This window comes from Bos taurus, chromosome 14 (genome assembly GCF_002263795.3).
Source record: "Bos taurus isolate L1 Dominette 01449 registration number 42190680 breed Hereford chromosome 14, ARS-UCD2.0, whole genome shotgun sequence".
Classification (NCBI taxonomy): domain Eukaryota; kingdom Metazoa; phylum Chordata; class Mammalia; order Artiodactyla; family Bovidae; genus Bos; species Bos taurus.
Window position 1 is genome coordinate 65,240,866 of NC_037341.1, and position 26,049 is coordinate 65,266,914.

Sequence of the window (26,049 nt, forward strand, 5' to 3'; positions counted from 1 at the left end):
AATATAAAAAGCAATAAATTTAATCATATAACAAAAAAAAATTCAGGGAATTACTGTTCATCAAAAAGCAGCATCAAATAACTTGCTAAATTATAGTTACTGATGAGCTACAAAAACGTATTGTGCAAGTTACATTTAATAAGGCACTTAACCTGTCAAGGCCTCTGTGGAAATGATAACAGAACAGGATTTTAGGGCAAGATGAAAGAGGGGAACTGAATTAAAGAAAGGAGAATGACCTGACAAAATAAACACTGATCAACTTTGAAAAAAAAAAAGTCTCGAACTTTACCTAAAGATTATACCTAGAAACTATATGATCATAAATTTTAAATGTTTTATAACTGTTCCATTATTAAAAACATTAGAAATGAAAACACAAAGGTTACCACAACCACTTCATACTAAATCATTTCACCTTCAGATAAAATGTTATAAACCAAAAAAAAAAAAAGTAAAAATAAATTGCATTTGAACTGTATTTCAGTCACATTATTGTAACTATTTGTGAAAGTTAAAATAAATACTAAGCTGTTCCTTCATCCAAGAAGTATCCACCTTGGTTTAGCAACACAGCAGTAATGTAGCTAAACATACATATACAGACAGTACAGCAAAATGGTTAAGACCAATAAATCTGGAACCAGCAAAGTGGATTTAATCCTACACCTGCTACTTACCAGCACAATGACAAGAGGCAACTTGTACTACATCTCTGCATCTCAGTTTATCTAATGGATAATAGTAGTGTGTTTGGGGATTAAATCAATTAATTTACATAAAGTACTTAGGACACTGTCTTCCTCAAAGGCCATCAATATAAAGACACTATCTATTACTACAAATGTATAAGCCTCTTTTATGTCAACAAGCTTATTAAAGAGCAGAATACAAAAAATCTATTGATATTTCTACTATTCTAGCAGAATGTCATGATTTTTTTAACAGTTCTCAATATTTCATTAATTTTAAAGATGCAGTAATTTCTCTAAGCATTGATCAATGGGAGAGATTATACTTTGATCAGTGTCTATAATGAATACCATGTTAATGAGCACTTACTGTATACCAGGCACTGTTTTAAGTACTTTACTCGCATGCAATATTTAATCTTTGTCAGAGAAAGCAATGGCAACTCACTTCAGTACTCTTGCCTGGAAAATCCCATGGACGGAGGAGCCCGGTAGGCTGCAGTCCATGGGTTCATGAAGAGTCGGACACGACTTGAGCGACTTCACTTTCACTTTTCACTTTCATGCATTGGAGAAGGAAACAGCAACCCACTCCAGTGTTCTTGCCTGGAAAATCCCAGGGACAGGGGAGCCTGGTGGGCTGCCATCTATGGGGTTGCACAGAGTCGGATACGACTGAAGCGACTTAGCAGCAGTAGCAGCAGCAAGAACCCCAAAAAGTAAATACTATTATACCCACTTTATAGATTAAAAAAAAAAATCTGAGGCACAGAAAGGTCAAATAACTTTCAAAATAACTCATCTTAGAGAGACATGATTCAAAACTGGATATTATTATGCCGGAGCCCTTGTTCTTAAAACTACACTGCATCTAACTTCCTTTATGAGCAACAAGTACACTTCCATTGGTTATACATTCATTTGGATAATGTTTCAATGACATTTCCAAAATCTGAGGCACAGAAAGGTCAAATTACTTTCAAAAATAACTCATCTTAGAGAGCTATGACTCAAAACTGGAAATTATTATGCCAGAGCCCTTGCTCTTAATAAAACTACATTACACCTAACTTCCTTTACGAGCAACGAGTACATTTCCATTGGTTATACATTCATCTGGATAATGTTTCAATGACATTTCCATCTCTACCCCTGAGGTGTGTAACAATGATATATTCATGCAATGACTACCAAAACTTGCAATCTATGGGCAAAATTGGATTTTCCTAGGAGAAGTTAAAAGACACCTAAACCAAACTCAAGACCTTGTTATCACCAGAATACTACTAATCTTATCTGAATGACTAATTCAATGTTAACATAAGGGACAATATTCTATATTAAAACATGGAATTTTGAATCACATGGCCCATGCTGGTAATCCAACTGAAGTTCACTTATTAATCAACTCACTATAAGCAAGATCATTTCCATTTCCTCATCTCAGAGTTGCTGTGATAAACAAATGGGAACATTTATGCCTTATAAAAGGCAAAAGAAAATGTTGACTGTTAAAACAAGTAGGTCATCCTAAGGTAGCCAAAAGAAATGATTTTCTTTTCATTCTTTTTCATTCTTAAAATATATTGTACAACTTAAAAATATTTTATTTACTTGGAATTACTCAGGAAAACAATGCATCCCTAAAACAGAATATCTATGGCCACACAAAGGAATTGAATAGCTCTCATAAATCACACTGTAGAAAGACTATTACAAAATATCCTCACAGAAAAAAAAAAAAAAGGGGATACTTTAAAAATGAATGTAACAGGGCCCAAAAGCAAAAATAGATGAATAGGACTATACCAAACCTAAAAACCTCCAGAAAGCAAAGAAAACACTCAGCAAAACAGAAAGGCAATCATATGGGAGAAACAGAAACTATCTGAGAAGGGTTTAAAATCTAGACGACATGAACTACAGCAACTCAACAACAAAAAAATAACCAAATTTTAAAAATGGGAAATTGACTTGAGTATCAATTTTCAAAAGAACACAGACAAAAGGCCAACAAAGAGGAAAAAATGCTCACCATCATTAATCAGAGAAATACAAAACAAAACCAGAATGACAGGGCTTCCCTACGTGATTCAGTGGTAAAGAATCCACCTGCCAATGCAGGAGACACAGGTTTGATTCCTGGTCCAGAAAGATGTCACAGACCAAGGAGCAACTAAACCCACGTGCCACAACTACTGAAGCCCATGTGCCCTAAACCCTGTGCTCTGCAACAAGAAAAGCCACTGCAATGAGAAGGCCGTGCACCACTACTGAAGAGTAGCCTCCACTCGCCCAACTAGACAAAAGCCTGAGTAGCAACAAAGACCCAGCAAAGGCAAAAATAAATAAATGAAATTATTTTTTAAAAAACCCACAATGGCAGATTTCCCTGGTGGTCCAATGGTTAAAAATCTGCCTGCCAATGAAGGAGACAGGAGTTTCATCCCTGGTCCGAGAAGACTCCACATGCTGCAGTGAAACTAAGCCCATGCACCACAACTACTGAGCTCGTGTGCTGCAAAAAGAAAAGCCACCCCAGTGAGGAGCCACACACTGCAACTAGAGCAGCCGCCACTACTCTTGCCTCAACTAGAGAAAGCAGCATTCAGCAACGAAGGCCCACTGCAGCCATAAATCAATTACATTAAAAACCATGACATATCATCTCACATCTGTTAGCAGGGCCCCTATCAAAAAAAAAAAAACAAGAACAAAAACAAACAAAAAAAAAAACCCACCACCACAGAAAGTAATGTGTGATAAGTATATAAAGAATGTGTAACCCTTGTGCACTGTTGCTGAAAAGGTAAAATGGTACAACCACTACAGAAAATAGTACGGAGATTATTCAAACAATGAAAAACAGAATTACCATATGATCCAGCAGTCTCAGTTCTGAGTACACAATAAAAAGAAACCAAAAGCAGGATCTTGAAAACATACTTGTACAACCATGTTTTTTGCAGCACTATTCACAATAGTCAAGAGGTTACTACAACCTGATGTCCACTGAAAGACAAGGATAAAGAAAATGTGGTATATACATATAATGAAAAAGAATTCATTTGAATCAGTTCTTATGAGGTGGATGAAACTGGAGCCTATTATACAGAGTGAAGTAAGCCAGAAGGAAAAACACCAATACAGTATACTAACGCATATATATGGAATTTAGAAAGATGGTAACAATAACCCTGTGTACGAGATAGCAAAAGAGACACTGATGTATGGAACAGTCTTATGGACTCTATGGGAGAGGGAGAGGGTGGGAAGATTTGGGAGAATGGCATTGAAACATGTAAAATATCATGTATGAAACGAGATGCCAGTCCAGGTTCAGTGCACAATACTGGATGCTTGGGGCTAGTGCACTGGGACGACCCAGAGGGATGGTAGGGGGAGGGAGGAGGGAGGAGGGTTCAGGATACGGAGCACATGTATACCTGTGATGGATTCATTTTGATATTTGGCAAAACTAATACAATTATGTAAAGTTTAAAAATAAAATAAAATTTAAAAAAAAAAAAGGAAATTGTTACATCCTACAACATAGAATGAACCTCAAGGACACTGGTGCTAAGTGAAATAAGCCAGTCACAAAAAGACACATATTGTCTAACTTCACTTACGAAAGATACCTAAAGTAGTCAAATTCTTAGACACAGAAGTAGAACAGTAGTGGCCAGGGGGAGAGAGAAAAGGGAAGCTGTAGTTTCGTGGTTGGAGAAGGCAATGGCACCCCACTCCAGTACTCTTGCCTGGAAAATCCCATGGACGGAGGAGCCTGGTGGGCTACGGTCCATGGGGTTGCTAAGAGTCAGACACGACTAAGCAACTTTGCTTTCACTTTTCACTTTCATGCATTGGAGAAGGAAATGGCAACCCACTCCAGTATTCTTGCCTGGAGAATCCCAGGGACAGGGAGCCTGGTGGGCTGCTGTCTATGGGGTCACACAGAGTCGGACATGACTGAAGCGACTTAGCAGCAGCAGCAGTTTCGTTGGTACACAGCTTAAGTTTTAGAAGATGGAAAGTTCTAGAAATCTGAACAATAATGTATATACAGTAAACACGACTGCCCAGTTAAAAATGGTTAAGATGGTAAATTTTATGATATCTCCATTTTTACCACAAAATAAAAATAAATTTAAAACAGGACTTCAAGAATTCTAAGTTAGAAGGCTGGAAAATTCTCTCCCCAAAAAGCAGTGAAAAAACTGGACAAAGTTATTTTTTAAAAAAACAGAAATTTCAGGGGCAATGAGGGAAGGCTACCCTGAAGTCATGAACCAGCTGGTGCAAGAAAAAGAACAGCAGACCAGCCAGAAAATTATCAGAGTAATCAAGAGAACAAGAAAGCCAAGGATGGCCTTGCTCTGACCCCATTATTCCTGGTAACCTGGAAAGCTGTATGTATATGCCAGGTTGTGCTTACTTGGGCAACGTTGGAAAGACCCTTAATAATCTACTCATTCATGGCTGACCAAGAAGCCTTGTAAACATATGGATCAGATCTGTAAACTCCTTTGAAAGCATATCTAGTACATGTGTATGTCCCATACCAAAGAGAAGAAGAAGCCTTATTGGTTCAAAAGTTCTAACAACCTCTAGCCAATCACTTGCAGATGACTCAGTTATAGTGATCCAGGGGTAATCCCTAGAAATCCAAGCCTAAAAACAGAAAGAATGGAGAGAGAAAAAAGAAAACTGAGAACAGTTATCAGAGATCACATACTACAGGGGAAAACAGACACCACAAACTTATCCCAGGCAAGTCACTAAACAACAAGCCAACAGCAACAACAAATATCCCCAGAGGCAAGAAATTAGAATGCAGAGTTGCTACAATATATTATGCAAAATGTCCAGTTTTCAACTAAACATTGTGAAACATGAAAAGTTTACAAAAGTAGTTAATAGAGACTATCTTTGAGGATGCTCAAATGCAGGACTTAAAACATTATAAATATGTTCATTATAAATATGTTAAATAATTAAAGAATTACATGACAATGATTCATTGAATAGAAAATATCAAGAATGAGAAATTACAAAAAAGAAGCAAATGGAAATTCTGGAGTTGAAAAGAACAATAAATGAAATTGGGACTTCCTTGGTGTTTCAGTGGTTAAGAATCTACCCTTCAATGCAAGGGATTCAGGTTCGATCCCTGGTCGGGAAACTAAGCCCATGCACCATAACTACTGAGCCCCCACACCACAATGACAGAACCTCTGTGCCACAACAAAATATTCCACCTGCCTCACCTAAGACCCAACACAACCAAACAGATAAATTTCTTAGGAGTACAATAAATGAACTTAAAATTCACTGAGAGACTTCAACATGAGATTTGAGCTGGCAGGAAAAGAATCAGCAAATTCATACCAAGACATATCAAAACAAAAGTTTTGAAAGTCTGGAACAAAAAGAAAACCTTGAAGGCAGAAACAGAAAATCAGCATGTTACATATAAGAAAATTCTTCATAAGTTCAGCTCAGTAAAGTCGCTCAGTTGTGTCCAACTCTTTGTGACCACATGAACCGCAGCACGCTAGGCCTCCCTGTCTATCACCAACTCCTGGAGTTCACACAAACTCATGTCCACTGAGTCGGTGATGCCATCCAACCATCTCATCCTCTGTCGTCCTCTTCTCCTCCTGCCCTCAATTTTTCCCAGCATCAGGGTCTTCTCTAATGAGTCAGTTCTTTGCATCAGGTAGCCAAAATATTAGAGTTTCAGCTTCAGCATCAGTCCTTCCAATGAACACCCAGGACTGAACTCCTTTAGGATGGACTGGCTGGATCTCCTTGCAGTCCAAGGGACTCTCAAGAGTCTTCTCCAACACCACAGTTCAAAAGCATCAATTCTTCCGCACTCAGCTTTCTTTATAGTCCAACTCTCACATCTATACGACTACTGGAAAAACCATAGCCTTGACTAGACGGAACTTTGTTGACAAACTAAAGTCTCTGCTTTTTAATATACTGTCTAGGTTGGTCGTAACTTTCCTTCCAAGGAGTAGGCGTCTTTTCATTTCATGGCTACAATCAAAATCTGCAGTGATTCTGGAGCCCCAAAAAATAAAGTCAGCCACTGTTTCCCCATCTATTTGCCATGAAGTGATGGGACCAGATGCCATGATCTTAGTTTTCTGAATGTTGAGCTTTAAGCCAACTTTTTCACTCTCTTCTTTCACTTTCATCAAGAGGCTCTTTAGTTCTTCTTCACTTTCTTCCATAAGGGTGGTGTCATCTGCATATCTGAGGTTATTGATATTTCTCCCGGCAATCTTGATTCCAGCTTGTGCTTCTTCCAGCCCAGTGTTTCTCATGATGTACTCTGCATAGAAGTTAAATAAGCAGGGTGACAAGATACAGCCTTGATGGACTCCTTTTCCTATTTGGAACAAGTCTGTTGTTCCATGTCCAGTTCTAACTGTTGCTTCCTGACCTGCATATAGGTTTCTCAAGAGGCAGGTCAGGTGGTCCAGTATTCCCATCTCTTTCAGAATGTTCCACAGTTTATTGTGATCCACTCAGTCAAAGGCGTTGGCATAGTCAATAAAGCAGAAACAGATGTTTTCCTGGAACTCTCTTGCTTTTTCGATGATCCAGCGGATGTTGGCAATTTGATCTCTGGTTCCTCTGCCTTTTCTAAAACCAGCTTTAATATCCGGAAGTTCAAAGTTCAAGTACTGCTGAAGCCCAGCTTGGAGAATTTTGAGCATTACTTTACTAGCGTGTGAGATGAGTGCAACTGTGTGGTAGTTTGAGCATTCTTTAGCATTGCCTTTCTTTGGGATTGGAATGAAAACAGATCTTTTCCAGTCCTGTGGCCACTGCTAAGTTTTCCAAATGTGCTGGCATATTGAGTGCAGCACTTTAACAGCATCCTCTTCCAGGATTTCAAATAGCTCAACTGGAATTCCATCAGCTCCACTAGCTTTGTTCATAGAGATGCTTCCTAAGGCCCACTTGACTTCACATTCTAGGATGTCTAGCTCTACGTGAGTGATCACACCATTGTGATTATCTGGGTCATGAAGATCTTTTTTGTACAGTTCTTCTGTGTATTGCTGCCACCTCTTCTTAATATCTTCTGCTTCTGTTAGGTCCATACCATTTCTGTCCTTTACTGAGCCCATCTTTGCATGAAATGTTTCCTTGGTATCTCTAATTTTCTTGAAGAGATCTCTAGTCTTTCCCAATCTATTGTTTTCCTCTATTTCTCTGCATTGATTGCTGAGGAAGCTTTCTTATCTCTCCTTGCTATTCTCTGGAACTCTGCATTCAAATGGGTATGTCTTTCCTTTTCTCCTTTGTTTTTCGCTTCCCTTCTTTTCACGTCTATTTGTAAGTCCTCCTCAAACAGCCATTTTGCTTTTTTGCATTTCTTTTTCTTGGAGATGATCTTGATCCCCGTCCCCTGTACAATGTCACAAACTTCCATCCATTGTTCATCAGGCACTCTGTCTATCAGATCTAGTCCCTTAAGTCTATTTCTCACTTCCACTGTATAATCATAAGGGATGTAGGTTAAAAGCTAACTTCTCATTACAAACAATAAAGGCAAGAAGGCAGATACATGACATATTTAAATAACAAATGAAAACTAACTCTCAATCCAAAATCCTTTATCTAGCAAAACTAACCTTCAAAAATGAAGGCATACCCAAATCAAGTTTCAGATAATTCTCTGTAACAGAATACTGGAAGTTCTTCAGGCGAAAAGGAAGGAAGACTCGACGCAGCAAGTCACTTCCTTTAAAAAAAAAAAAAAGGCAATTACTAGGCTTCCCTGGTGGTACACTAGTTAAGAATCTGCCTGCCAATGAAGGTGACATGGGTCTGATCCCTGGTCAGGAAGATCCCACATGACCAGGTCAACTAAGCCTGTGTGCTACAAGTACTGAGACTGCACGCTGCGACTACTGAAGCCCGAGCGAGACCTCTAGAGCCTGTGCTCTCACAGGAGGGGCCACTGCGATGAGAGGACTGTGCACCACAGCGAGGAACGGCCTCCATTCCTGGTAACTAGAGAGAGCCCATGTGCAGCAACAAAGACCCAGAGTAGCCAGAAAAAAATTTTTTTAAACAGCAATTACAAAAAACAACTTAACATGATATTAGGTTTATAACAGAGATACAATATATGTAGAAATACCACCACAAACGAGGGAGAAGAAATGAAGCTATAGTGGAGAAATTTCTTTATTTTGATGGAATAAAGTTAGCATTAATCTCAAATTAGCATTAAGTTACCATTGATCTTAAAATAAAGAAGGTAGCAAAGGATTATGAGAGAAACAAAAAAGACCTGAGACACACAAAAAATAGCAAAATGGAAGAAAGAAATCCAATCATGAAAGAGAGAATGGATTAAATATTTCAATCAAAAGGCAAAGGCTGTCAGACTGGATTTTTAAAAACTAGTAAGATTCAACTGTATGCTCTCTAGAAGAAACATACTTTAGATTTGAAAACACAAATAGACTGCAAATGACAAAAAAGTGTTTTTCATTTTAATGTATCATTTTTCCATATACATAAGGACAACAGATTGGTGGTTTCCAGAGGCAAAAGGTGGTAAGTGAACAAAATGGGTGAAGGTGGTCAAAAGAAACAAGTTTCCAGTTAAAAAACTTTTTAAATCCTGGGATATAATATATAGCATAGTGAGTACAGTTAATAACTGTATAGCATATTTGAAAGGTGCAAGAAGTAAATTTTAAAAGTTCTCATCACAAGAAAAAAATTTTTAAACTATGGATGGTGACAGATGTTACCTGGGCTTACTTTGGTGACCATTTTGCAACACACACAGATCATTACATTGTATACCTGGCACTACATGTCTATTATACCATAATAAAAAATAATAATAATAAACAAGATCCCAGGAAGCTATGTGATCCAGTTTCTTGCTTAAATACATCAAATCACCATATTTTCTTGCTCTCTAGGGAAACAGTATTCTATTTTAGGCATATAGAGAATTTTCATTTCTACTATCTTAATTTCCAGCAGCATTTTCCCCTGTTTTTTATATGACTGTGCTCCAATGCAAGTAAGTATTAGGAACAATTAAAAACAGTTCATCCCTCAAGACTTCCCTGGGATTAAGACTTTGCACTTCCACTGCAGGGGGAGTGCATCCTGATCCTTGATCTGTGAACTAAGATTCTCCATGCTTCGGGATTGGGCCAAAAAAACAAATAAGTTTATCCCAGTCATAGGGTGAAAACAGTATTAAGCAGATGAAATTTTAAAGAGCTGTTGAAGCCACATAACATTCCTGTAAAACATTCAAAAGTATGTTACCAGGCTTCAAGAAATACAACACAAGGCAAAAGTGGTAAGATAGTTTAAAATAAAATGCAGTACAGAGGGGGAAAAACAAAAAATGCTTCATGCAACCAGTAACGATAAGAGAAGTTGATCAATTATACTACTGTTTTCTTTTTTAGTCTCTAAGACATGTCTGACTCTTCTGGGACCCCATGGACTGTAGTCTGCCAGGCTCCTCTATCTATGGGATTTCCAAGGCAAGAATACTGGAGTGGGTTGCCATTTCCTTCACCAGGGGATCTTCCTGACCCAGGAATCAAACCAGCATCTCCTGCACTGGCAGGTGGATTCTTTGCCACTGAGCCACCAGGAAAGCCCAAATACACTATTACCAGGAAAAAACCTATATTAAGAAAAAAACTGTTACTAAAGGTAACATGGGACATTTAATAATGATAGAAGGGTCAATTCAAGAAGAAAATATATACAAATGAACTTATTTACAAAACAGAAACAAACTCCCAGATTTTGAAAACAAAATCTATGGTTACTAAAGGGGAAACATAGGAGGTAGGGACAAATTAGGAGTTTGGGATTAAAATAAACACAATATTATATACAAAACAGATAACCAACAAGGACCTACTATATAGCACAGGGAACTCTACCCAATATTCTGTAATAACTTACATGGATAAAAAGTCTAAAAAAGAATGAGTATATGTATAACTGAATCACTTTGCTATATACCTGACACTAACACAACACTGTAAATAAACTATACACCAATGAATATTTGTAACAGAAAATATAAAACATATGAGCAAGGAAATAAACCCCAAAATATATAAAAAGTGAAAAAAGAAATAATCCAACGCTAATTTCCTTCATGGATCACAGCCTTGTTGTGCTAAAGTGGCTTGCATAACTCAATGAAGCTATGAGCCATGCCATGTAGGGCCACCCAAGACAGACAGGTCATAGTGGAGAGTTCTGATAAAACATGGTCTACTGGAAGAGGGAATGGTAAACCACTCCAGTATTCTGATCACAAGAACCTCATTGAGTGAAAGTCAGTCAGTCATGTCTGACTATTTGCAACTCAATGGACTGCAGCCCACCAAGCTCCTCTGTCCATGGGAAATTCCAAGCAAATATACTAGAGTGGGTTGCCATGCCCTTTTCCAGGGGATCTTCCCAACCCAAGGATTAAACCTGGGTTTCCTGCATACAGGCAGATTCTTTACCATGTGACCTACCAGGAAAGCCCCAAAACCCCATAAACAGTATGAAAAGGCAAAAGGATATGACACCAGAAGAGGAGCCCCACAGGTCGGAAGGTGTCCATTATACTACTGAGGAAGGCAGAGAGCAATTACTAGTAGCTCCAAAAAGAATGAAGCAGCTCGGCCAAAGCAAAAAAAAAAAAAAACTTGGTTGTGGAAGTGTCTGGTGGTGAAACTGAAGTCTGAAGTTGTAAAGAATAATACTGCATAGGAACCTGGAATGTTAGTTGCATGGATCAAGGTAAACTAGACATGGTCAAACAGGAGATGGCAAGAGTAAACATCAACATCTTAGGAATCAATGAACTAAAATGGATGGGAATGGGCGAATTTAATTCCCTACTACTGTGGGAAAGAATCCCTTAGAAGAAATGAAATAGTCTTCATAGTCTTGAACAAAAGAGTCTGAAATGCAGTACTTGGGTGCAATCTCAAAAACAACAGAGGAATGGCAGAGGAACCAGAGATCAAATTGCAATGTTCACTAGATCATAGAGAAAGCAAGGGAATTCCAGAAAAAACATCTATTTCTGCTTAACTGACTGTGAAAGACTTTGACTGTGTGGATGACAACAAACTGTGGAAAATTCTTTAAAAGATGGGAATACCAGACCACGTTACTTGTCTCCTGAGAAACTTGTATGTAGGTCAAGAAGCAACAGTTAGAACCTTATACGAAACAACTGACGGACTCAAAATTATAGTGAGTACATCAAGCTCACTATATTGTCACCCTGCTTATTTAACTTACATGCAGAGTACATCATGCAAAATGTCAGACTAGATGAATCACAAGCTACAATCAATATTGCTGGGAGAAATAACAACCTCACATATGCAGATGATACCACCATAATGGCAGAATGTGAAGAGGAACTAAAGAGTCTCTTGATGAAGGTGAAAGACGAGAGTGAAAAAACAGACTTAAAACTCAACATTCAAGAAACTAAGGTCATTGCATCTGATCCCATCACTCCGTGGCAACTAGAAGGGGAAAAAGTAGAAGCAGTGACAGATTTTATTTTCTTGGGCTCCAAAAATCATTACAGATGGTGACTGCAGCCATGAAATTAAAAGATGCTCTCTCCTTGGAAGAAAAGCTATGACAAACCTAAACACAGTATTAAAAAGCTCAGACATCACTTTGCTGACAAAGGTCTATCTAGTCAAAGCTATGGTTTTTCCAGTAGTCATGTACAGACGTGAGAGTTGGACCATAAAGAAGGCTGAACGCCGAAGAATTGATGCTTTCGAACTCTTGTACTGGAGAAGATTCCTGAGAGTCCCTTGGACTACAAGGAATCAAACCAGTCAATCTTAAAGGAAATCAACTCTGAATATTCATTGGAAGGACTGATGCTGAAGCTCCAACACTTTGGTCACCTGATGTGAAGAGGTGACTCACTGGAAAAGACCCTGATGCTGGGCAAGACTGAAGGCAAAAGGAGAAGAGGGTGGCAGAGGATGAGATGGTTAGATAGCATAACCGGCTCAATGGACATGAATCTGAGCAAACTCCAAGAGACAATGAAAGACAGAGAAGCCGGCGTGCTGCAGTCCATGGGGTCACAGAGTCAGACACAACCTAGCAACTGAACAATGACAACACTAATCATGGAAACTTGAATACCTCACTTACAACAATGAATACAACAACAGACAGAAAATCAACAAATATATAGAAGACCTGAAAAATACTGTCAACCAATTTTGACCTGACAGCTATAAACCATTCCATCCAACAACTGCAAAAATACAGTGCTATTTCAAGGAAAATCAGGAAAAGTTTGAACTGAATGAAAATGAAAACACAACATACCAAAATGTATAGGATACAGCCAGCTAAAGACATTTATAGTTGTAAATGCCTATAGTAGAAAAGGGGAAATTTCTCAAATCAATAATCGAGGCTTCTGCCTGAAGACAGCAGAAAAACAAACTAAATAAGGTAACTGAAACCGAACAAACACACACAAGGACCACAAAACCAAATAAAGGTAGAAAGAAAGAGAGAAAGGGGGTACATGCAGTTAAACTACTGTAAGATCACTGAGAAAATGGTAAGAATGTTATAATAATTTAAGGTAGATGCTAGTAAGTCAAATATCCATTTTGTGATCTTTAGAGAAGCAACAGAAATAATTTTTTATAATGAAAGACTTTAAGGCAAGAAGAATTACTAGAATGAAAGAGGGACACATTTCAGAATGATTTTTTAAGTGTATTCAAAAATAAGAGCCTCTTGATGAAAACGAAACAGGAGAGTGAAAAAGTTGGCTTAAAGCTCAACATTCAGAAAACGAAGATCATGGCCTCTGGTCCCATCACATCATGGCAAATAGATGGGCAAACAGTGGAAACGGTGTCAGACTTTATTTTTGGGGGCTCCAAAATCACTGCAGATGGTGACTGCAGCCATGAAATTAAAAGACACTTACTCCTTGAAAGGAAAGTTATGACCAACCTAGATAGCATATTCAAAAGCAGAGATATTACTTTGCCAACAAAGATCCGTCTAGTCAAGGCTATGGTTTTTCCAGTGGTCATGTATGAATGTGAGAGTTGGACTGTGAAGAAAGCTGAGTGCTGAAGAATTGATGCTTTTGAACTGTGGTGTTGGAGAAGACTGTTGAGAGTCCTTTGGACTGCAAGGAGATCCAACCAGTCCATCCTAAAGATTAGTCCTGGGTGTTCACTGGAAGGACTGATGCTGAAGCTGAAACTCCAATACTTTGGCCAGTTCATGCAAAGAGTTGACTCATTGGGAAAGACTCTGATGCTGGGAGGCATTGGGGGGCAGGAGAAGAAGGGGACGACAGAGGAAGAGACGGCTGGATGGCATCACCGACTCAATGGACATGAGTTTGGGTAAACTCCAGGAGTTGGTGATGGACAGGGAGGCCTGGCATGCTGCAATTCATGGGGTCACAGAGAGTCGGACACGACTGAGTGACTGTACTGAACTGATGAAAGTGAAAAAGGAGAGTGAAAAAGTTGGCCTAAAACTCAACATTAAGAAAACTAAGATCATGGCATCCAGTCCCATCAATTCATGGAAAATAGATGGGGAAACAATGGAAACAGTGACAGACTTTATTTTTGGGGGTTCCAAAATCACTGAAGATGGTAACTGCAGCCATGAAATTAAAAGATGCTTACTCCTTGGAAGAAAAACTATGACCAACCTAGACAGCATATTAAAAAGCAGAGACATTACTTTGTCAACAAAGATCCATCTAATCAAAGCTATGGTTTTTCCATTAGTCATGTATGGATCTGAGACCTGGACTGTAAAGAAAGCTGAGCACAGAAGAATTGATGCTTTTAAACTGTGGTATTGGTGAAGACTCTTGAGAGTCCCTTGGACTGCAAGGAGATCCAACCAGTCCATCCTAAAGGAGATTAGTCCTGGGTTTTCATTGGAAGGACTGATGCTGAAATACTTTGGCCACCTTATACAAAGAACTGACTCATTGGAAAAGACCCTGATGCTGAGAAAGACTGAAGGCAGGAGGAGAGGGGGACAACAGAGGATGAGATGGCTGGATGGCATCACCGACTTGATGGACATGAGTCTGAGTTAGCTCCGGGAGTTGGTGATGGACAGGGAAGCCTGGCATAGACAGCACAGACCCCATAGACAGCAGCCCAACCAGGCTTCCCCATCCCTGGGATTCTCCAGGCAAGAACACTGGAGTGGGCTGCCATCTCCTTCTCCAATGCATGAAAGTGAAGAGTGAAAGTTACAATCCCTGGGGTCACAAAGAGTCAGACATGCCTGAGCAAATGAACTGAACTGAAAAATAAGATATCAAAACACTATACCTGTATGTACTGAACAGTGTAACTTCAAGACACATAAAGTGAATGTTGACAAAACTATAAAAAGGAAGTAGACAAATTCACAATCATAGTTGGAGATGTTAACCATTAAGGTAACTCTCTCTGTAATTAACAGAACAAGCAGACAATGAAAATCTATATGGATATGTAAGATTTGAAGAACTTGAGTAACCAATTTGAAGCAACTGACATTTATGGAAGAAAAAGGCAACAACTGTAGGATACATGTCTCTCATCAATTACACATGAAATATTTCCAAAAATAAAAAGTCATGACTACATACTGAGTCAAATTATAATGGATCAAAATCACAGAGAATATGCTTAACAATTTGAATTAAATTAGAAATCAATAACAGAAAGATAATCAGCTATTCCCTAAATGCCTGAAAATTAAGCAACACACTTCTAAGTAACCCTTGAATAACCACATGCAAAAATATACGAACTTGGATACTTGTATCATATGCAAAAATTAACTCAAAGCAATCAAAGACCTAATGTTAGAGCTAAAACTATAAAACTCTTAGAAGAAAACATACGGAGAAAGTTTCATGACATTGGATTTCACAATGTTTTCTTGGATATAACATCAAAAGCCCAGGCATCAAAAAAAAAAAAAAAGTGTAAGTTGGACTTGTCAAAATTTAAAACTTTAGTTCTTCAAAGGACACTATCAATAGAGTCAAAGTCAACCCACAGTGGGCGATAATACTTGCAAATCGTATCTGATATGGGACTAATACCCAAAATATATAAATAATTCCTACAACTCAGTAACAAGTACAAAAAGTTTTTAAATGAGCAAAGGACTTGAACAGACATTTCGCCAAAAAAAGATATACAAACAGTCCATAGTACACGGAAAGGCTAAAAATAACAAATTCATTGTATAACAAGCAATAACAAGAAGTAACTGTAACTCCCACACATTACTGGTGAGAATTTAAGTTGGGAAGATCCCCTGGAGAAGCAAATGACAACCTACTCCAGTATTCTTGTCTGGAGAATCCCATGGACAGAGGAGCCTGGCAGGCTACAGTCCATGGTGTTTCAAGAGTGGCATACAGCTTAGTATAAGTAAACCACCACCACCACCACACCAGAAAACTATCTGGCAATATTCATTAAACACATGCCTGCCTTCTAAGGGAAATAAACACCTATGTCCAATACAAGTATGTTCATAAGAGCTTTCTTCATAATAGCCAAAAGTAGAAAAAAATCCAAATGTATATCAAAAGGAAAATAAATATATAAAATAGGTAAAATGAATCTTTATACAATGGAATACAAGGCAATACAGAGAATAAACTATCTTTCATGCAACAACCTGAGTCAATCTTAGCCTCAATGTTAACAAAAGAATTCAAACACAAGTGATTCCCATTTATTTAAGTTTCAAGAAGAGGTTCAAGAAACTTACGTGTTGACAGAAGTGAGAACAGCAATCACCTGTCTTAGGGGTGGGGCTACTAACTACAAAGAAGCAAGGAGAGCCTTTTTGAGTGCTAGAAATATTTTATTTCTTGATCTGGATAGTGGTTACAAAGGTGTCTGCTGCTAAGTCGCTTCAGTCGTGTCCGACTCTGTGCGACCCCATAGACAGCAGCCCAACCAGGCTTCCCTGTCCCTGGGATTCTCCAGGCAAGACCACTGGAGTGGGCTGCCATCTCCTTCTCCAATGCATGAAAGTGAAGAGTGAAAGTGAAGTCGCTCAGTCGTGTCCAACTCCCAGCAACCCCATGGACTGCAGCCTACCAGGCTCCTCCATCCATGGGATCCTCCAGGCAAGAGTACAGGAGTGGGGTGCCATTGTCACCAGTATGCAAAAATTAAGCTGTATGCTTAGGATTTCTGCTCATTAAAAAACAAGGAAAATATTAAGATAATCAATCTTGGAGAGAGGACGGAGAAGAAACCAAGAATATTATTTCTCAGTGTTAACTCTAGATTATTCAACAATAGAGAAAACAGTGGGATATAACCAAAAATTATTAATAACACCACCATGGGTGTGAATTCCCTTATCTCCTAAAAAGCAATTGGTCTCTGACTCCTGAGTTTCCAGAGATAACTTGTGTATTCTCAAGGCTAATAGAATTACCTGACATATGTTAATAATAAATGTACTAAATGACCTAATATAAAAACTTTGAAGTTACAGTTAATTCGCATCCGACCATTCTCACGTTGAAAAGAAAATTTTAAAAGTGATTAAGAAAGTTTTCAATTATGCTGGCATTTTCAATCTTTGTCTACTCAATATTCTGAGGATTCCATGGGTAATGTCATCTTTCCTACAAAGAGAACTTTCCTCAAGATCTAACCTTGTTGTCTTCAGGACCCCTTCATTCCCCAAAAGGGAAAAAAGGAATATAATATTTTCCAGCATCATTTAGAATCCTAGCAGTGTAAATTAGCATATTCGATTCTGGAAGAATTCTGACAAGAACAATGAAATTGTTTTTCGGTTGCGGCAATTTGGGGGATTACGATTCTAACAATCCATCACTAGCAACAAACCGTAAAAGAAAAAAATTCTGAAGAGGGTCTCTAGTTTCAAGATAGCCCTAAATACATTAGCAGAAAAACGAAGGTTTTAAAGCATAAAATCAAAATGCAGGAAAGACCAGATTACTTCTAAACAGGCTGAAAATGTTTCCAATCCGTGACAGCTGCACCGCTTACCTGCTCCAGCACATCCAATTTTAACTCCAGCTTGCTGAGAACCACGTCTCCACCCCATAGCGAAAGCTGTAGATCTGACGGCTTTAAGTTCTTGATGTAGCGATTCACATAGCTCATTAAAATGGGAGTCACATACGACTCCAGCATCTTTTAAGGTACACAGGAGTCACAAAGTCAGAAGCTGAAAGGAGGTAAAGACAGAAACAGGAGAGGGAATTAAGTCTGTGGTGCATTTCCTGAGGAAAAAGGGCATTTCTCAGGAAGGGTTGTAGAGGCCGAAAAGCAAGAGCCCCACCCCCCCAACCCCCCACCACCAAAGCGGCCGCTCGCCTTCTCCCAGAAGCAGAGAAAACTCAAGTGGGCTCTACAGCAGCGCCTTCCTCATTAGAACAACTCCCCTCAACCCGCCCGGCGAGCAGCGGAAGGAGGAGGCGGTGGTGAACCTGAAGAAAGCTGGTCCCGGCAGTGGGAACTGAAGGGAGGCCGGGCTCGCTTTCGGCCACGGCAGCCCTTTAGCCAGCCCAGCCGCCCCGGAGGCCCTCAGCCCCCGGAACCCAGCCGCATGTACCGCCGAGGAACCAGGCCGGCTTCCCGCCTCTACCCGTCTTACGCCCTCGGCTGACACTCACGCCCAAGCGTACCGTGGCGTCTCCTCCACCTCCCGGTACCTGGCACCCGCCTCCGGAGGCGGCGCAGCGCCCTTACCGCGCCACTTCCGGGTGCGCGGCGCTCGGTGCTCGGAACGAACTGTTCCTCCCCCTGCTCGCACTCGACTCCGAGGTAGGACCGGGGTTCTCAGACCCTAGACGCCGTGCAGTGCGTCTTCTAGGAAGGGACCGCCTCGCTCGGCCAGCCCGCGCCTCCGCTCCGACCCCACTGGTGGTCGGACCAAGCTCTAGGAAGTGCGCGGGGGAGGTGGGCGGACCCGTAAAGTGGAGACACCGGAGATCCGGAAGTGGCGCTGCGGGAAGACAGCCGCTTAGGTGGAGATGGATTCCGAATGAGGAAGTGCAGAGAGCCAGAGGTCCGATGAGGAGGAAGAAAGCGGGTCGTGGTCTTGAAAGCCCTCAAAACCAAGTGGTTTTCGTTTCTGTCTAGAAACGGAAGGGCTGGCAAGAACTTGGGTTCGGTGGGCAGAGCAATAGCAAAAAGACTGCTGGTGGGGAAGGGTGAATTTAGATCGAAAGCTTTTGCCGGAGGAAAGGAGAAATGGAAGGAATTAGGGTGTGGTGTAGGGGACAGCGTTTTGACCAAAGGTGTAAACCAGCTTTGGCGTACTTTTTAATACTATAGCGAAGAAGTGGTTATGCTTACATTTGTACGGGGGAAAAATAAAGAGAAAATCGTGGCGGTCTATTGGACTGCAGTTGATACATGCAACTGCAGAAAGGGGTATGAATAGCAAAAGGCAGAAATGAGACTACGGAAGAAAATGAGACTTAGAGAAAGCGAAAAGCAACAGCTGAGAGAGATTGAATTCAAAGAGTCGGTGCTGGTTATATTAAGCTGAAATGAATGTATAAAATACTACCTTTCCTTCTAGTGCCTTGAAAGCTGACACAGGCAACAAACTCAAACACGTTAACACCTGGTAAACACCCAAATACTGGGCTTAAAGGGATAGCATAGGACATGCTGCCTAATTTTTGACCAATGTTTACTATTTTTAGTAATTTCTGAAGACACCTACCACTGCGTATTGAAAACAGACTTAAACCTTATAAAGTAATTAAAATATCCATCCGTGTTCTCGTTGCATTGAAAAGACTTTGTAAATACGTTCCTAAAAAAACTCTTTACTGAAAGTCAAGATTTCTTGAAAGTTTCAGAAACTGCAGTAGGAAAGAGGCACAAGTGAGGGTGCCAAGGTGTTTAGATCTGTTTTGTTAATGCAAATAAGGAACTAAGTTTCAAAAAGAAACAACGGGCGGGGGGTGGGGGGGAAGGAGTTGAAAAAGGGGAAAAAGGAAGCAGCTAATGCTAATTCAGAGCAATTGTCGTCTCACAAAAAGCCTTCACGAAAAACCCAAGTAACTCGGATCTTACTAAAGCCTACTAAATCAGTCAAGTAAATTATCCAAGTAATATCTTAGTTATCTGCTTCACTTGAAAAGTGAAGGGGTTGAAGCCATGACTCAGAAGTTTTAATATAAATGGTTCAACTAATTGTATGAAACCCCTAGGAAGTCTAGAGCAGGAGCTCCAAGCCTCCTTATTTTTCTAAGCAAAGAAAAAGGGCCTAATCTTATTTGTGTGGCAATTTAACAAATCAGACCAATGTATTAAAATAAATTAGCCAGATATTTTTAATAGATTTTTACTGTGCTGTATAAACAAAATAATATCTGATCATGGAATATTAAACATTTTTTGTTTTATTATGCCATTTTTTCTCTTGGAGCCAACAAAAGAAAATTGCCAAATTCCTGCCTTGGAAAAATTATTTAGGCACTGATTTTTTTCCTTTCGTTTTAAGAATCAAAAAATAGTGGTTTTCTACCTGTTCTGCTGTGCCCTGTTTTATAAGCAGTCGAGATACATTTCATTCCTAATTGCTGTTTTTTTGTCAAATAAACAGCCCTTCCCAGATCTCCTACTGTTATGTTTTTTTATTGAGAGATATTCCCTCCCTAAAAAAATGTTTTTAAGTCTTAATAAGCCTTTGAGGCAGGATGGCTATATAGGCAGTAGTTCTCCAGAGTGAGGTGAAATTTTTTGCTTTTTTTAATTTACTTTATTTTTTAGAGCAGTTACAGGTTCGTGAAAAAATTGAGCTGAAAGTACAGAGTTCCCATATAATCTCTGCCCCCACACACGTAAAACCTTCTCCATTATTGACATCCCCCACCAGAGTGACATTGATGAATCTACATTGACATACCATTAGAACTCAACATCTATAGTTTACATTAGGGTTCACTCTTGTACTTCCTATGGATGTTGTATACCAGTAAAAATTCCTTAGCAAAGAGGAGTTTAGCAATATCCCAGAGTTGAAAACGCATTTACTCTAGCACTTCCACTTGTAAGTAATACAGTGAAAGACTTGCATATGTGAACAAGGAGACAAGCTTAACAGTATTTTGCAGCAACATTTGTAGTAGTAAAACAGTGCAAACAATTGAAGTATCAACAGGAAAAATGTGGTATATTCATATAATGAAATATTATTAATGAAAATAGAGCTATGACTTTCAAATGTTTTATTCAGTTAGAAATATAGTTTACACCATGACTCAGCTTATATATAAAAAGAAAGAGCACTTTCACAAACCTATACTTAAAAATTGAGTACATGTGGTGTATTCTATTTTCTTTGTTATTCTGTTTCTTTTTTCTAAAATAGTTCATGACCTACCAAATTAATGTGACCTGCTAATGGTTTGCAACTTGGTCTACCAAAAAAAACTGAACAAAGTTATATATTTACCAATATCTGAAAAATAAAACATAGAGAAAATAACAAATATAGCATATCACATATATAATATATATACATATACATACATGTGGCATTCCAAGAAATAGTTAGCCAAAAAGTTCCTTTGGTTTTTAAGTAGAAATGAAAGAAAACAATTATCCTTCAATAAAAAAATGAAGAAAAAAAAAAGATATATTTTTCATCTTCACCATGAACTTTATTGAACAATGTACTCCGTTTTGCTTCACTATCTTCTGCCATTTTTCAGGCAGCTTCATAATTCCATCTTCCCAAAACTTTCTATCATTTTGAACAAAAAAACTCTTCTTTTGGCAATGCCTTTGGCAGTCTTCCAGGGAGATGAAATTTTATCCATTAAAGGAATTTTGTAAAAACTGAAAAAAATGGAAACCCAAAGGTGCAATTTCTGGTGAATACAGTGGATGAATCAGAACTTCCCAGGCAACTTTTTGCCTGGTCATCAAAGAAACATGCATTGTTGGGATATTCTGATGGAAGATTATGTGTTTTCTGCTGAATAATTCCAGACGCTTTTTGTCAAGTATTGCCTTCAGTTGGTCTAATTGTGAGTAGTACTTGTTGGAATTAATCATTTGGATTCCCAGACACTGTTAATACAGGACAGCCTTCCAATCCCACCATATACACATCACTTTCTTTGAATGAAGGTCAGGTTTTGGTGTGACCAAATGGTGTGACCAAATGAATTAGCATTCATTTCGCTTGCCCCACAATCTCTTCCATTCCACACGATTGTACAGTATTCACTTATCATCACCCATCACAATTTGTTTTAAAAATGGAACATTTTTGTTACACTTAAGTACAGAACTGCATGCAGAAATATAATCAAGAAGGTTCTTTTCATTTAACTTATGTGGAACCCAAAAATCAAAGTGATGAACATAACCAAGCTGGTGCACTCGATCTGGATATTTGAGTATGTCTCTGCATGGTGTAACACTGATTGTTCACAGTTAATGTCTGGACTCGATCACTATCAACTTCAACCATTCTACATGGTCTACCTGATCGTGGAGCATTGTCCAGCTAGATATCTCCAGCACAAAACTTCACAAACCTTTTTTTTTTTTTTTTTTTTTTGCTGCTATAAGCTTTATTGTTTCCATTTGGTCCAAGGCTTGGAAGAGGGCTCCATAGTGTTAAAAAGCTGCTTAGTGTCAGCAAAGAGAGGCTTCAGGCAGAAGCCCTAACATTAGGGGGTCTCCTCAAAGGTCACTGGGCTCCAGAGGTTCTGAATCATACTTGAGGGTGAGCCTTTCAAAGAGATATTGTCCAATCCAACCTGGGAACCAGCTGGACTGCAGAGGTTGGTCAGGTGGTCACCCATCTTCTTGATGAATTTTACCTCCTCATTTAGGAAGTGGCTCTCCAAAAATTCACAAATGTGGGGGTCTGCTTGGATAGACCCTGGCCATGAAGTTCCAAAAGGGCCTGGTTAAGGTTCTTCTCCTTGAAAAGGGCAGCTTCCGTAGAGTCCTGGCTTTTACCCCACTCTTCTTGAAATGCTTCTGCACATTGGCCACTGTGCTGGTTTTGCATTTTCAAGAGACGCTCTGCACCCTCCTGCATCTCCTTGGCTAATTTATGGAAAAAGTGGCCTACACCCTCCAGAACCACATTGTCCTGGTTGAAATACAAGCCCAGAGACAAGTATGTATAGCAGGCCCACAGATGCATTTTGACCAGGCAGTTGATGGCTGCCTCCACCTCAGTGAAATAATTCTGATGAATCTTGGAGTTCATGGTTGATCATAAGGAGTTAAGCTCAAAAAATGGTGTTTCTGGTCCTGATGTTTGCAGACAGCTTAGTGGCTGATTCCAAAGCTTGCAACCAGAGAAAAGGTTGGAAGGTGGTCAGAGGCTGGAGCAAGGGGCGTCCCTGAGTCTGTTCCATCCAAGCGCTGTTGAAGCAAGAGAGAGCCGAGGGACCACTGACTGCACTGCCCACAAACCTCTTTTGAAATGTTCAGTCAGTCACAGCACCTTCTCAATACACTGCACAAATCTTTTTTAGTATGCTTCTGTTGCATTTATTATTTGTTTGAAATAATAAAGCATAAAGTCCCGAAAATGTTTATTTTACTCCATCATCATTATTAAAATGGCTACACAAAAATTCACCAATTTTGATAACTTTTTTTTAAATACATGCTGATATCTGTTTACAATACAATCTAACGAAATTGTTTTGAATGAAGTTAAAGACAATTAAGCACTACTAGAGCCACCTTATGAAAAAGTGAATGAATCTTTTCACCAACCCAATATTTATAAATTGTATTAAATATTTTGATGACACAGAGAAACACCAAATTAAAGATGGTAATTATCTCTGAAGAAGAAGAGATGGAAGAATAAAGCAGAGGAAGGGAATACAAAGTATTTCAACTCTAGCGGTAATTTTTTTTAATAATGCAAAATTTAATATTTGAGAGGATGTAAGTACATAGGCATTTTTGTATTTTTCTGTTATTGTTGTTCAGTCACTAAGTTGTGTCCAACTCTTTGCAACCCCGTGGACTGCAGCATGACAGGCCTCCCTGTCCTTCACTATCTCCCTGAGTTTGCTTAAACTCATGTCCATTGAGTCAGTGATGCCATCCAACCATCTCATCCTCTGTCACCCCCGTCTCCTGCCTTCAATCAACATCAGTGTCTTTTTCAATGAGTCAGCTCATCACATAAGGAGACCACAATACTGGAGCTTCAGTTTTAGCATCAGTCCTTCCAATGAATATTCAGGGTTGATTTCCTTTAGGATTGACTGATTTGATCTCCTTGAAGTCCAAAAGACTCTCAAGAGTCTTCTCCAACACCACAGTTCGAAAGCACCAATTCTTTGATGCTCAGCCTTCTTTATAGTCCAACTCTTACATCTGTACATGACTACTGAAAAAAACCATAGCTTTGACAATATGGACCTTTGTCGGCAAAGTGATGTCTCTGCTTCTTAGTACGTTGTCTAGGTGTGTCGTAGCTTTTCTTCCAAGGAGCAAGCGCCTTTTGATTTCGTGGCTGCGGTCACCATCCACAGTGATTTTGGAGCCCAAGAAAATAAAATCTGCCACTGTTTCCATTTTTCTGCATCTATCTGCCATGAAGTGATGGGGCCAGATTAATGCCATGATCTTAGTTTTTTAAATGTTGAGTTTTAAGCCAGCTTTTTCAATCTCTTCTTTCACCTTCATCAAGAGGCTCTTTAGTTTCTCTTCACTTTCTGCCATTAGGGTGGTGTCATCTGCATATCTGAGGTTGTTATTTCTCCTAGCAGTCTTGATTTCACATGGCATTTCACATGGTGTACTCTGCATATAAGTTAAATAAGCAGGATAACAATATATACAATCTTGACACACTTCTTTCCCTATTTTGAACCAGTCCATCGTTCCATGTCCAGTTTTAACTGCTGCTTCTTGACCTGCATAAAGGTTTTTCAGGAGGTAGGTGAGGTGGTCTGGTATTCCCATCTCTTTAAGAATTTTCCAGTTCGTTGTGATCCACATAGTCAAAGGCCAGTGTAGCAGAAATAGATGTTTTTTGGAATTCTCTTGCTTTTCCTATGATCCAGCAGATGTTGGCAATTTGATCTCTGGTCTTTCCGCCTTTTCTAAACCCAGCTTTTACATCTGGAAGTTCTCAGTTCACATACTGTTGAAGACTAGCTTGAAGGATTTCAAGCATTACCTTGCTAGCATATGAAATGAATGCAATGGTATGGTAGTTTGTACATTCTTTGGCATTGCCCTTCTTTGAGACAGGAATGAATATTGACCTTATCCAGCCCTGTGGCCATTGCTGAGTTTTCCAAATTTGCTTGCTTATTGAGTACAGCACTTGTATTTTTATATTTGCACAAAATATTTTATAATAAAATATTAATCAATTAGACCAATATTTCTCAACTTTGTATCATATCTTCAAAAATCATAAAGCTTACTTTTTCTAAGAAATTATATATCTTCAGACACTGATTATCTTAATCATTTAAATTTTAAAGAAATAAAAGTTTTAGTCATAAATTAGGGGCTATCTTAAGGATATCCTATTTTTCCAGGGTAATTAATAGTGATAATAGGGATAGTGAGCTGCATGGTGGCCCCACAAAAGATATGACCACATCCTAATTCTCAGAACCTGTGAATATTACCTTGATATTAATAGTACAGTACTTTAAAAATTGAATATTACCTTATATAGCAAAATATGTGATTAAGAATTTGGAGAAGAAAAGCTTTCTCCTAGATTTTACAGTGGTTTGAAATCCAGTGACAACTGTCCTTATAAGAGTGAGATAAAGGAAGATAACACAGACAGAAAAGGAGAAAGCAATGTGATTACAGAGTCCGGAGTGACGCAACTCAGAGTCAAGAATGCCAAGAACCACAAGAGATGAAAGAAGTAGAAATAGATTCTTCCCCTACAGCCTCCAGAGAGACTGCAACCCTGCTGGCACCTTGACATTTGACTTCTGCCTCTGGAACTACAAGAGAATAAACTGTGTTGTTTTATACCACTCAGTTTGCAGTAATCTGTTACAGCAACCACCGGAAACTAATACCCTAGGTCAGAATGACAAGGGAGACAGTCGTCATATAATGGGAAGATTAACCCTGAGCCAGCAGAACATAAGTTAAAAGTCTTATCTTGAAAGGCCAAAAGACTTAAGACAGAAAGGCAATGGGGACTCTTTTACAGAGAAAGACTGGTTGTCTCTCCATGATGTCAGGATTTTATGATAATTAAATAATTGAAACATTCCTTCCAATATGTTAGGAAG

The 26,049-nt window shown here is 39.1% G+C and overlaps 1 protein-coding gene and 1 pseudogene across 34 annotated transcripts in view; both read right to left on the reverse strand.

Moving 5' to 3' along the window:
* The window catches only part of VPS13B (vacuolar protein sorting 13 homolog B), an 806,276-nt gene extending 787,573 nt beyond the window's left edge, over window positions 1–18,703 (reverse strand). For 29 of the 34 annotated variants that reach the window (XR_009490398.1, XM_059874354.1, XM_005215634.5 and 26 more), the window contains exons 1-2: window positions 18,448–18,489; window positions 17,807–17,987 (exon numbers count right to left, since the gene is read on the reverse strand). Coding sequence is in view for 33 of the 34 variants with exons in the window: in XM_059874354.1 (XP_059730337.1) it covers window positions 17,807–17,953 (147 nt within the window). In the remaining variant the exon portion in view is untranslated. The other 5 variants (XM_059874352.1, XM_059874346.1, XM_059874347.1 and 2 more) reach the window with 4 other exon arrangements.
* Window positions 18,704–20,171: 1,468 nt separating this feature from the next.
* Window positions 20,172–25,185, reverse strand: LOC132342148 (ferritin light chain-like; annotated as a pseudogene).
* Between the last annotated feature and the right edge of the window lie 864 nt (window positions 25,186–26,049).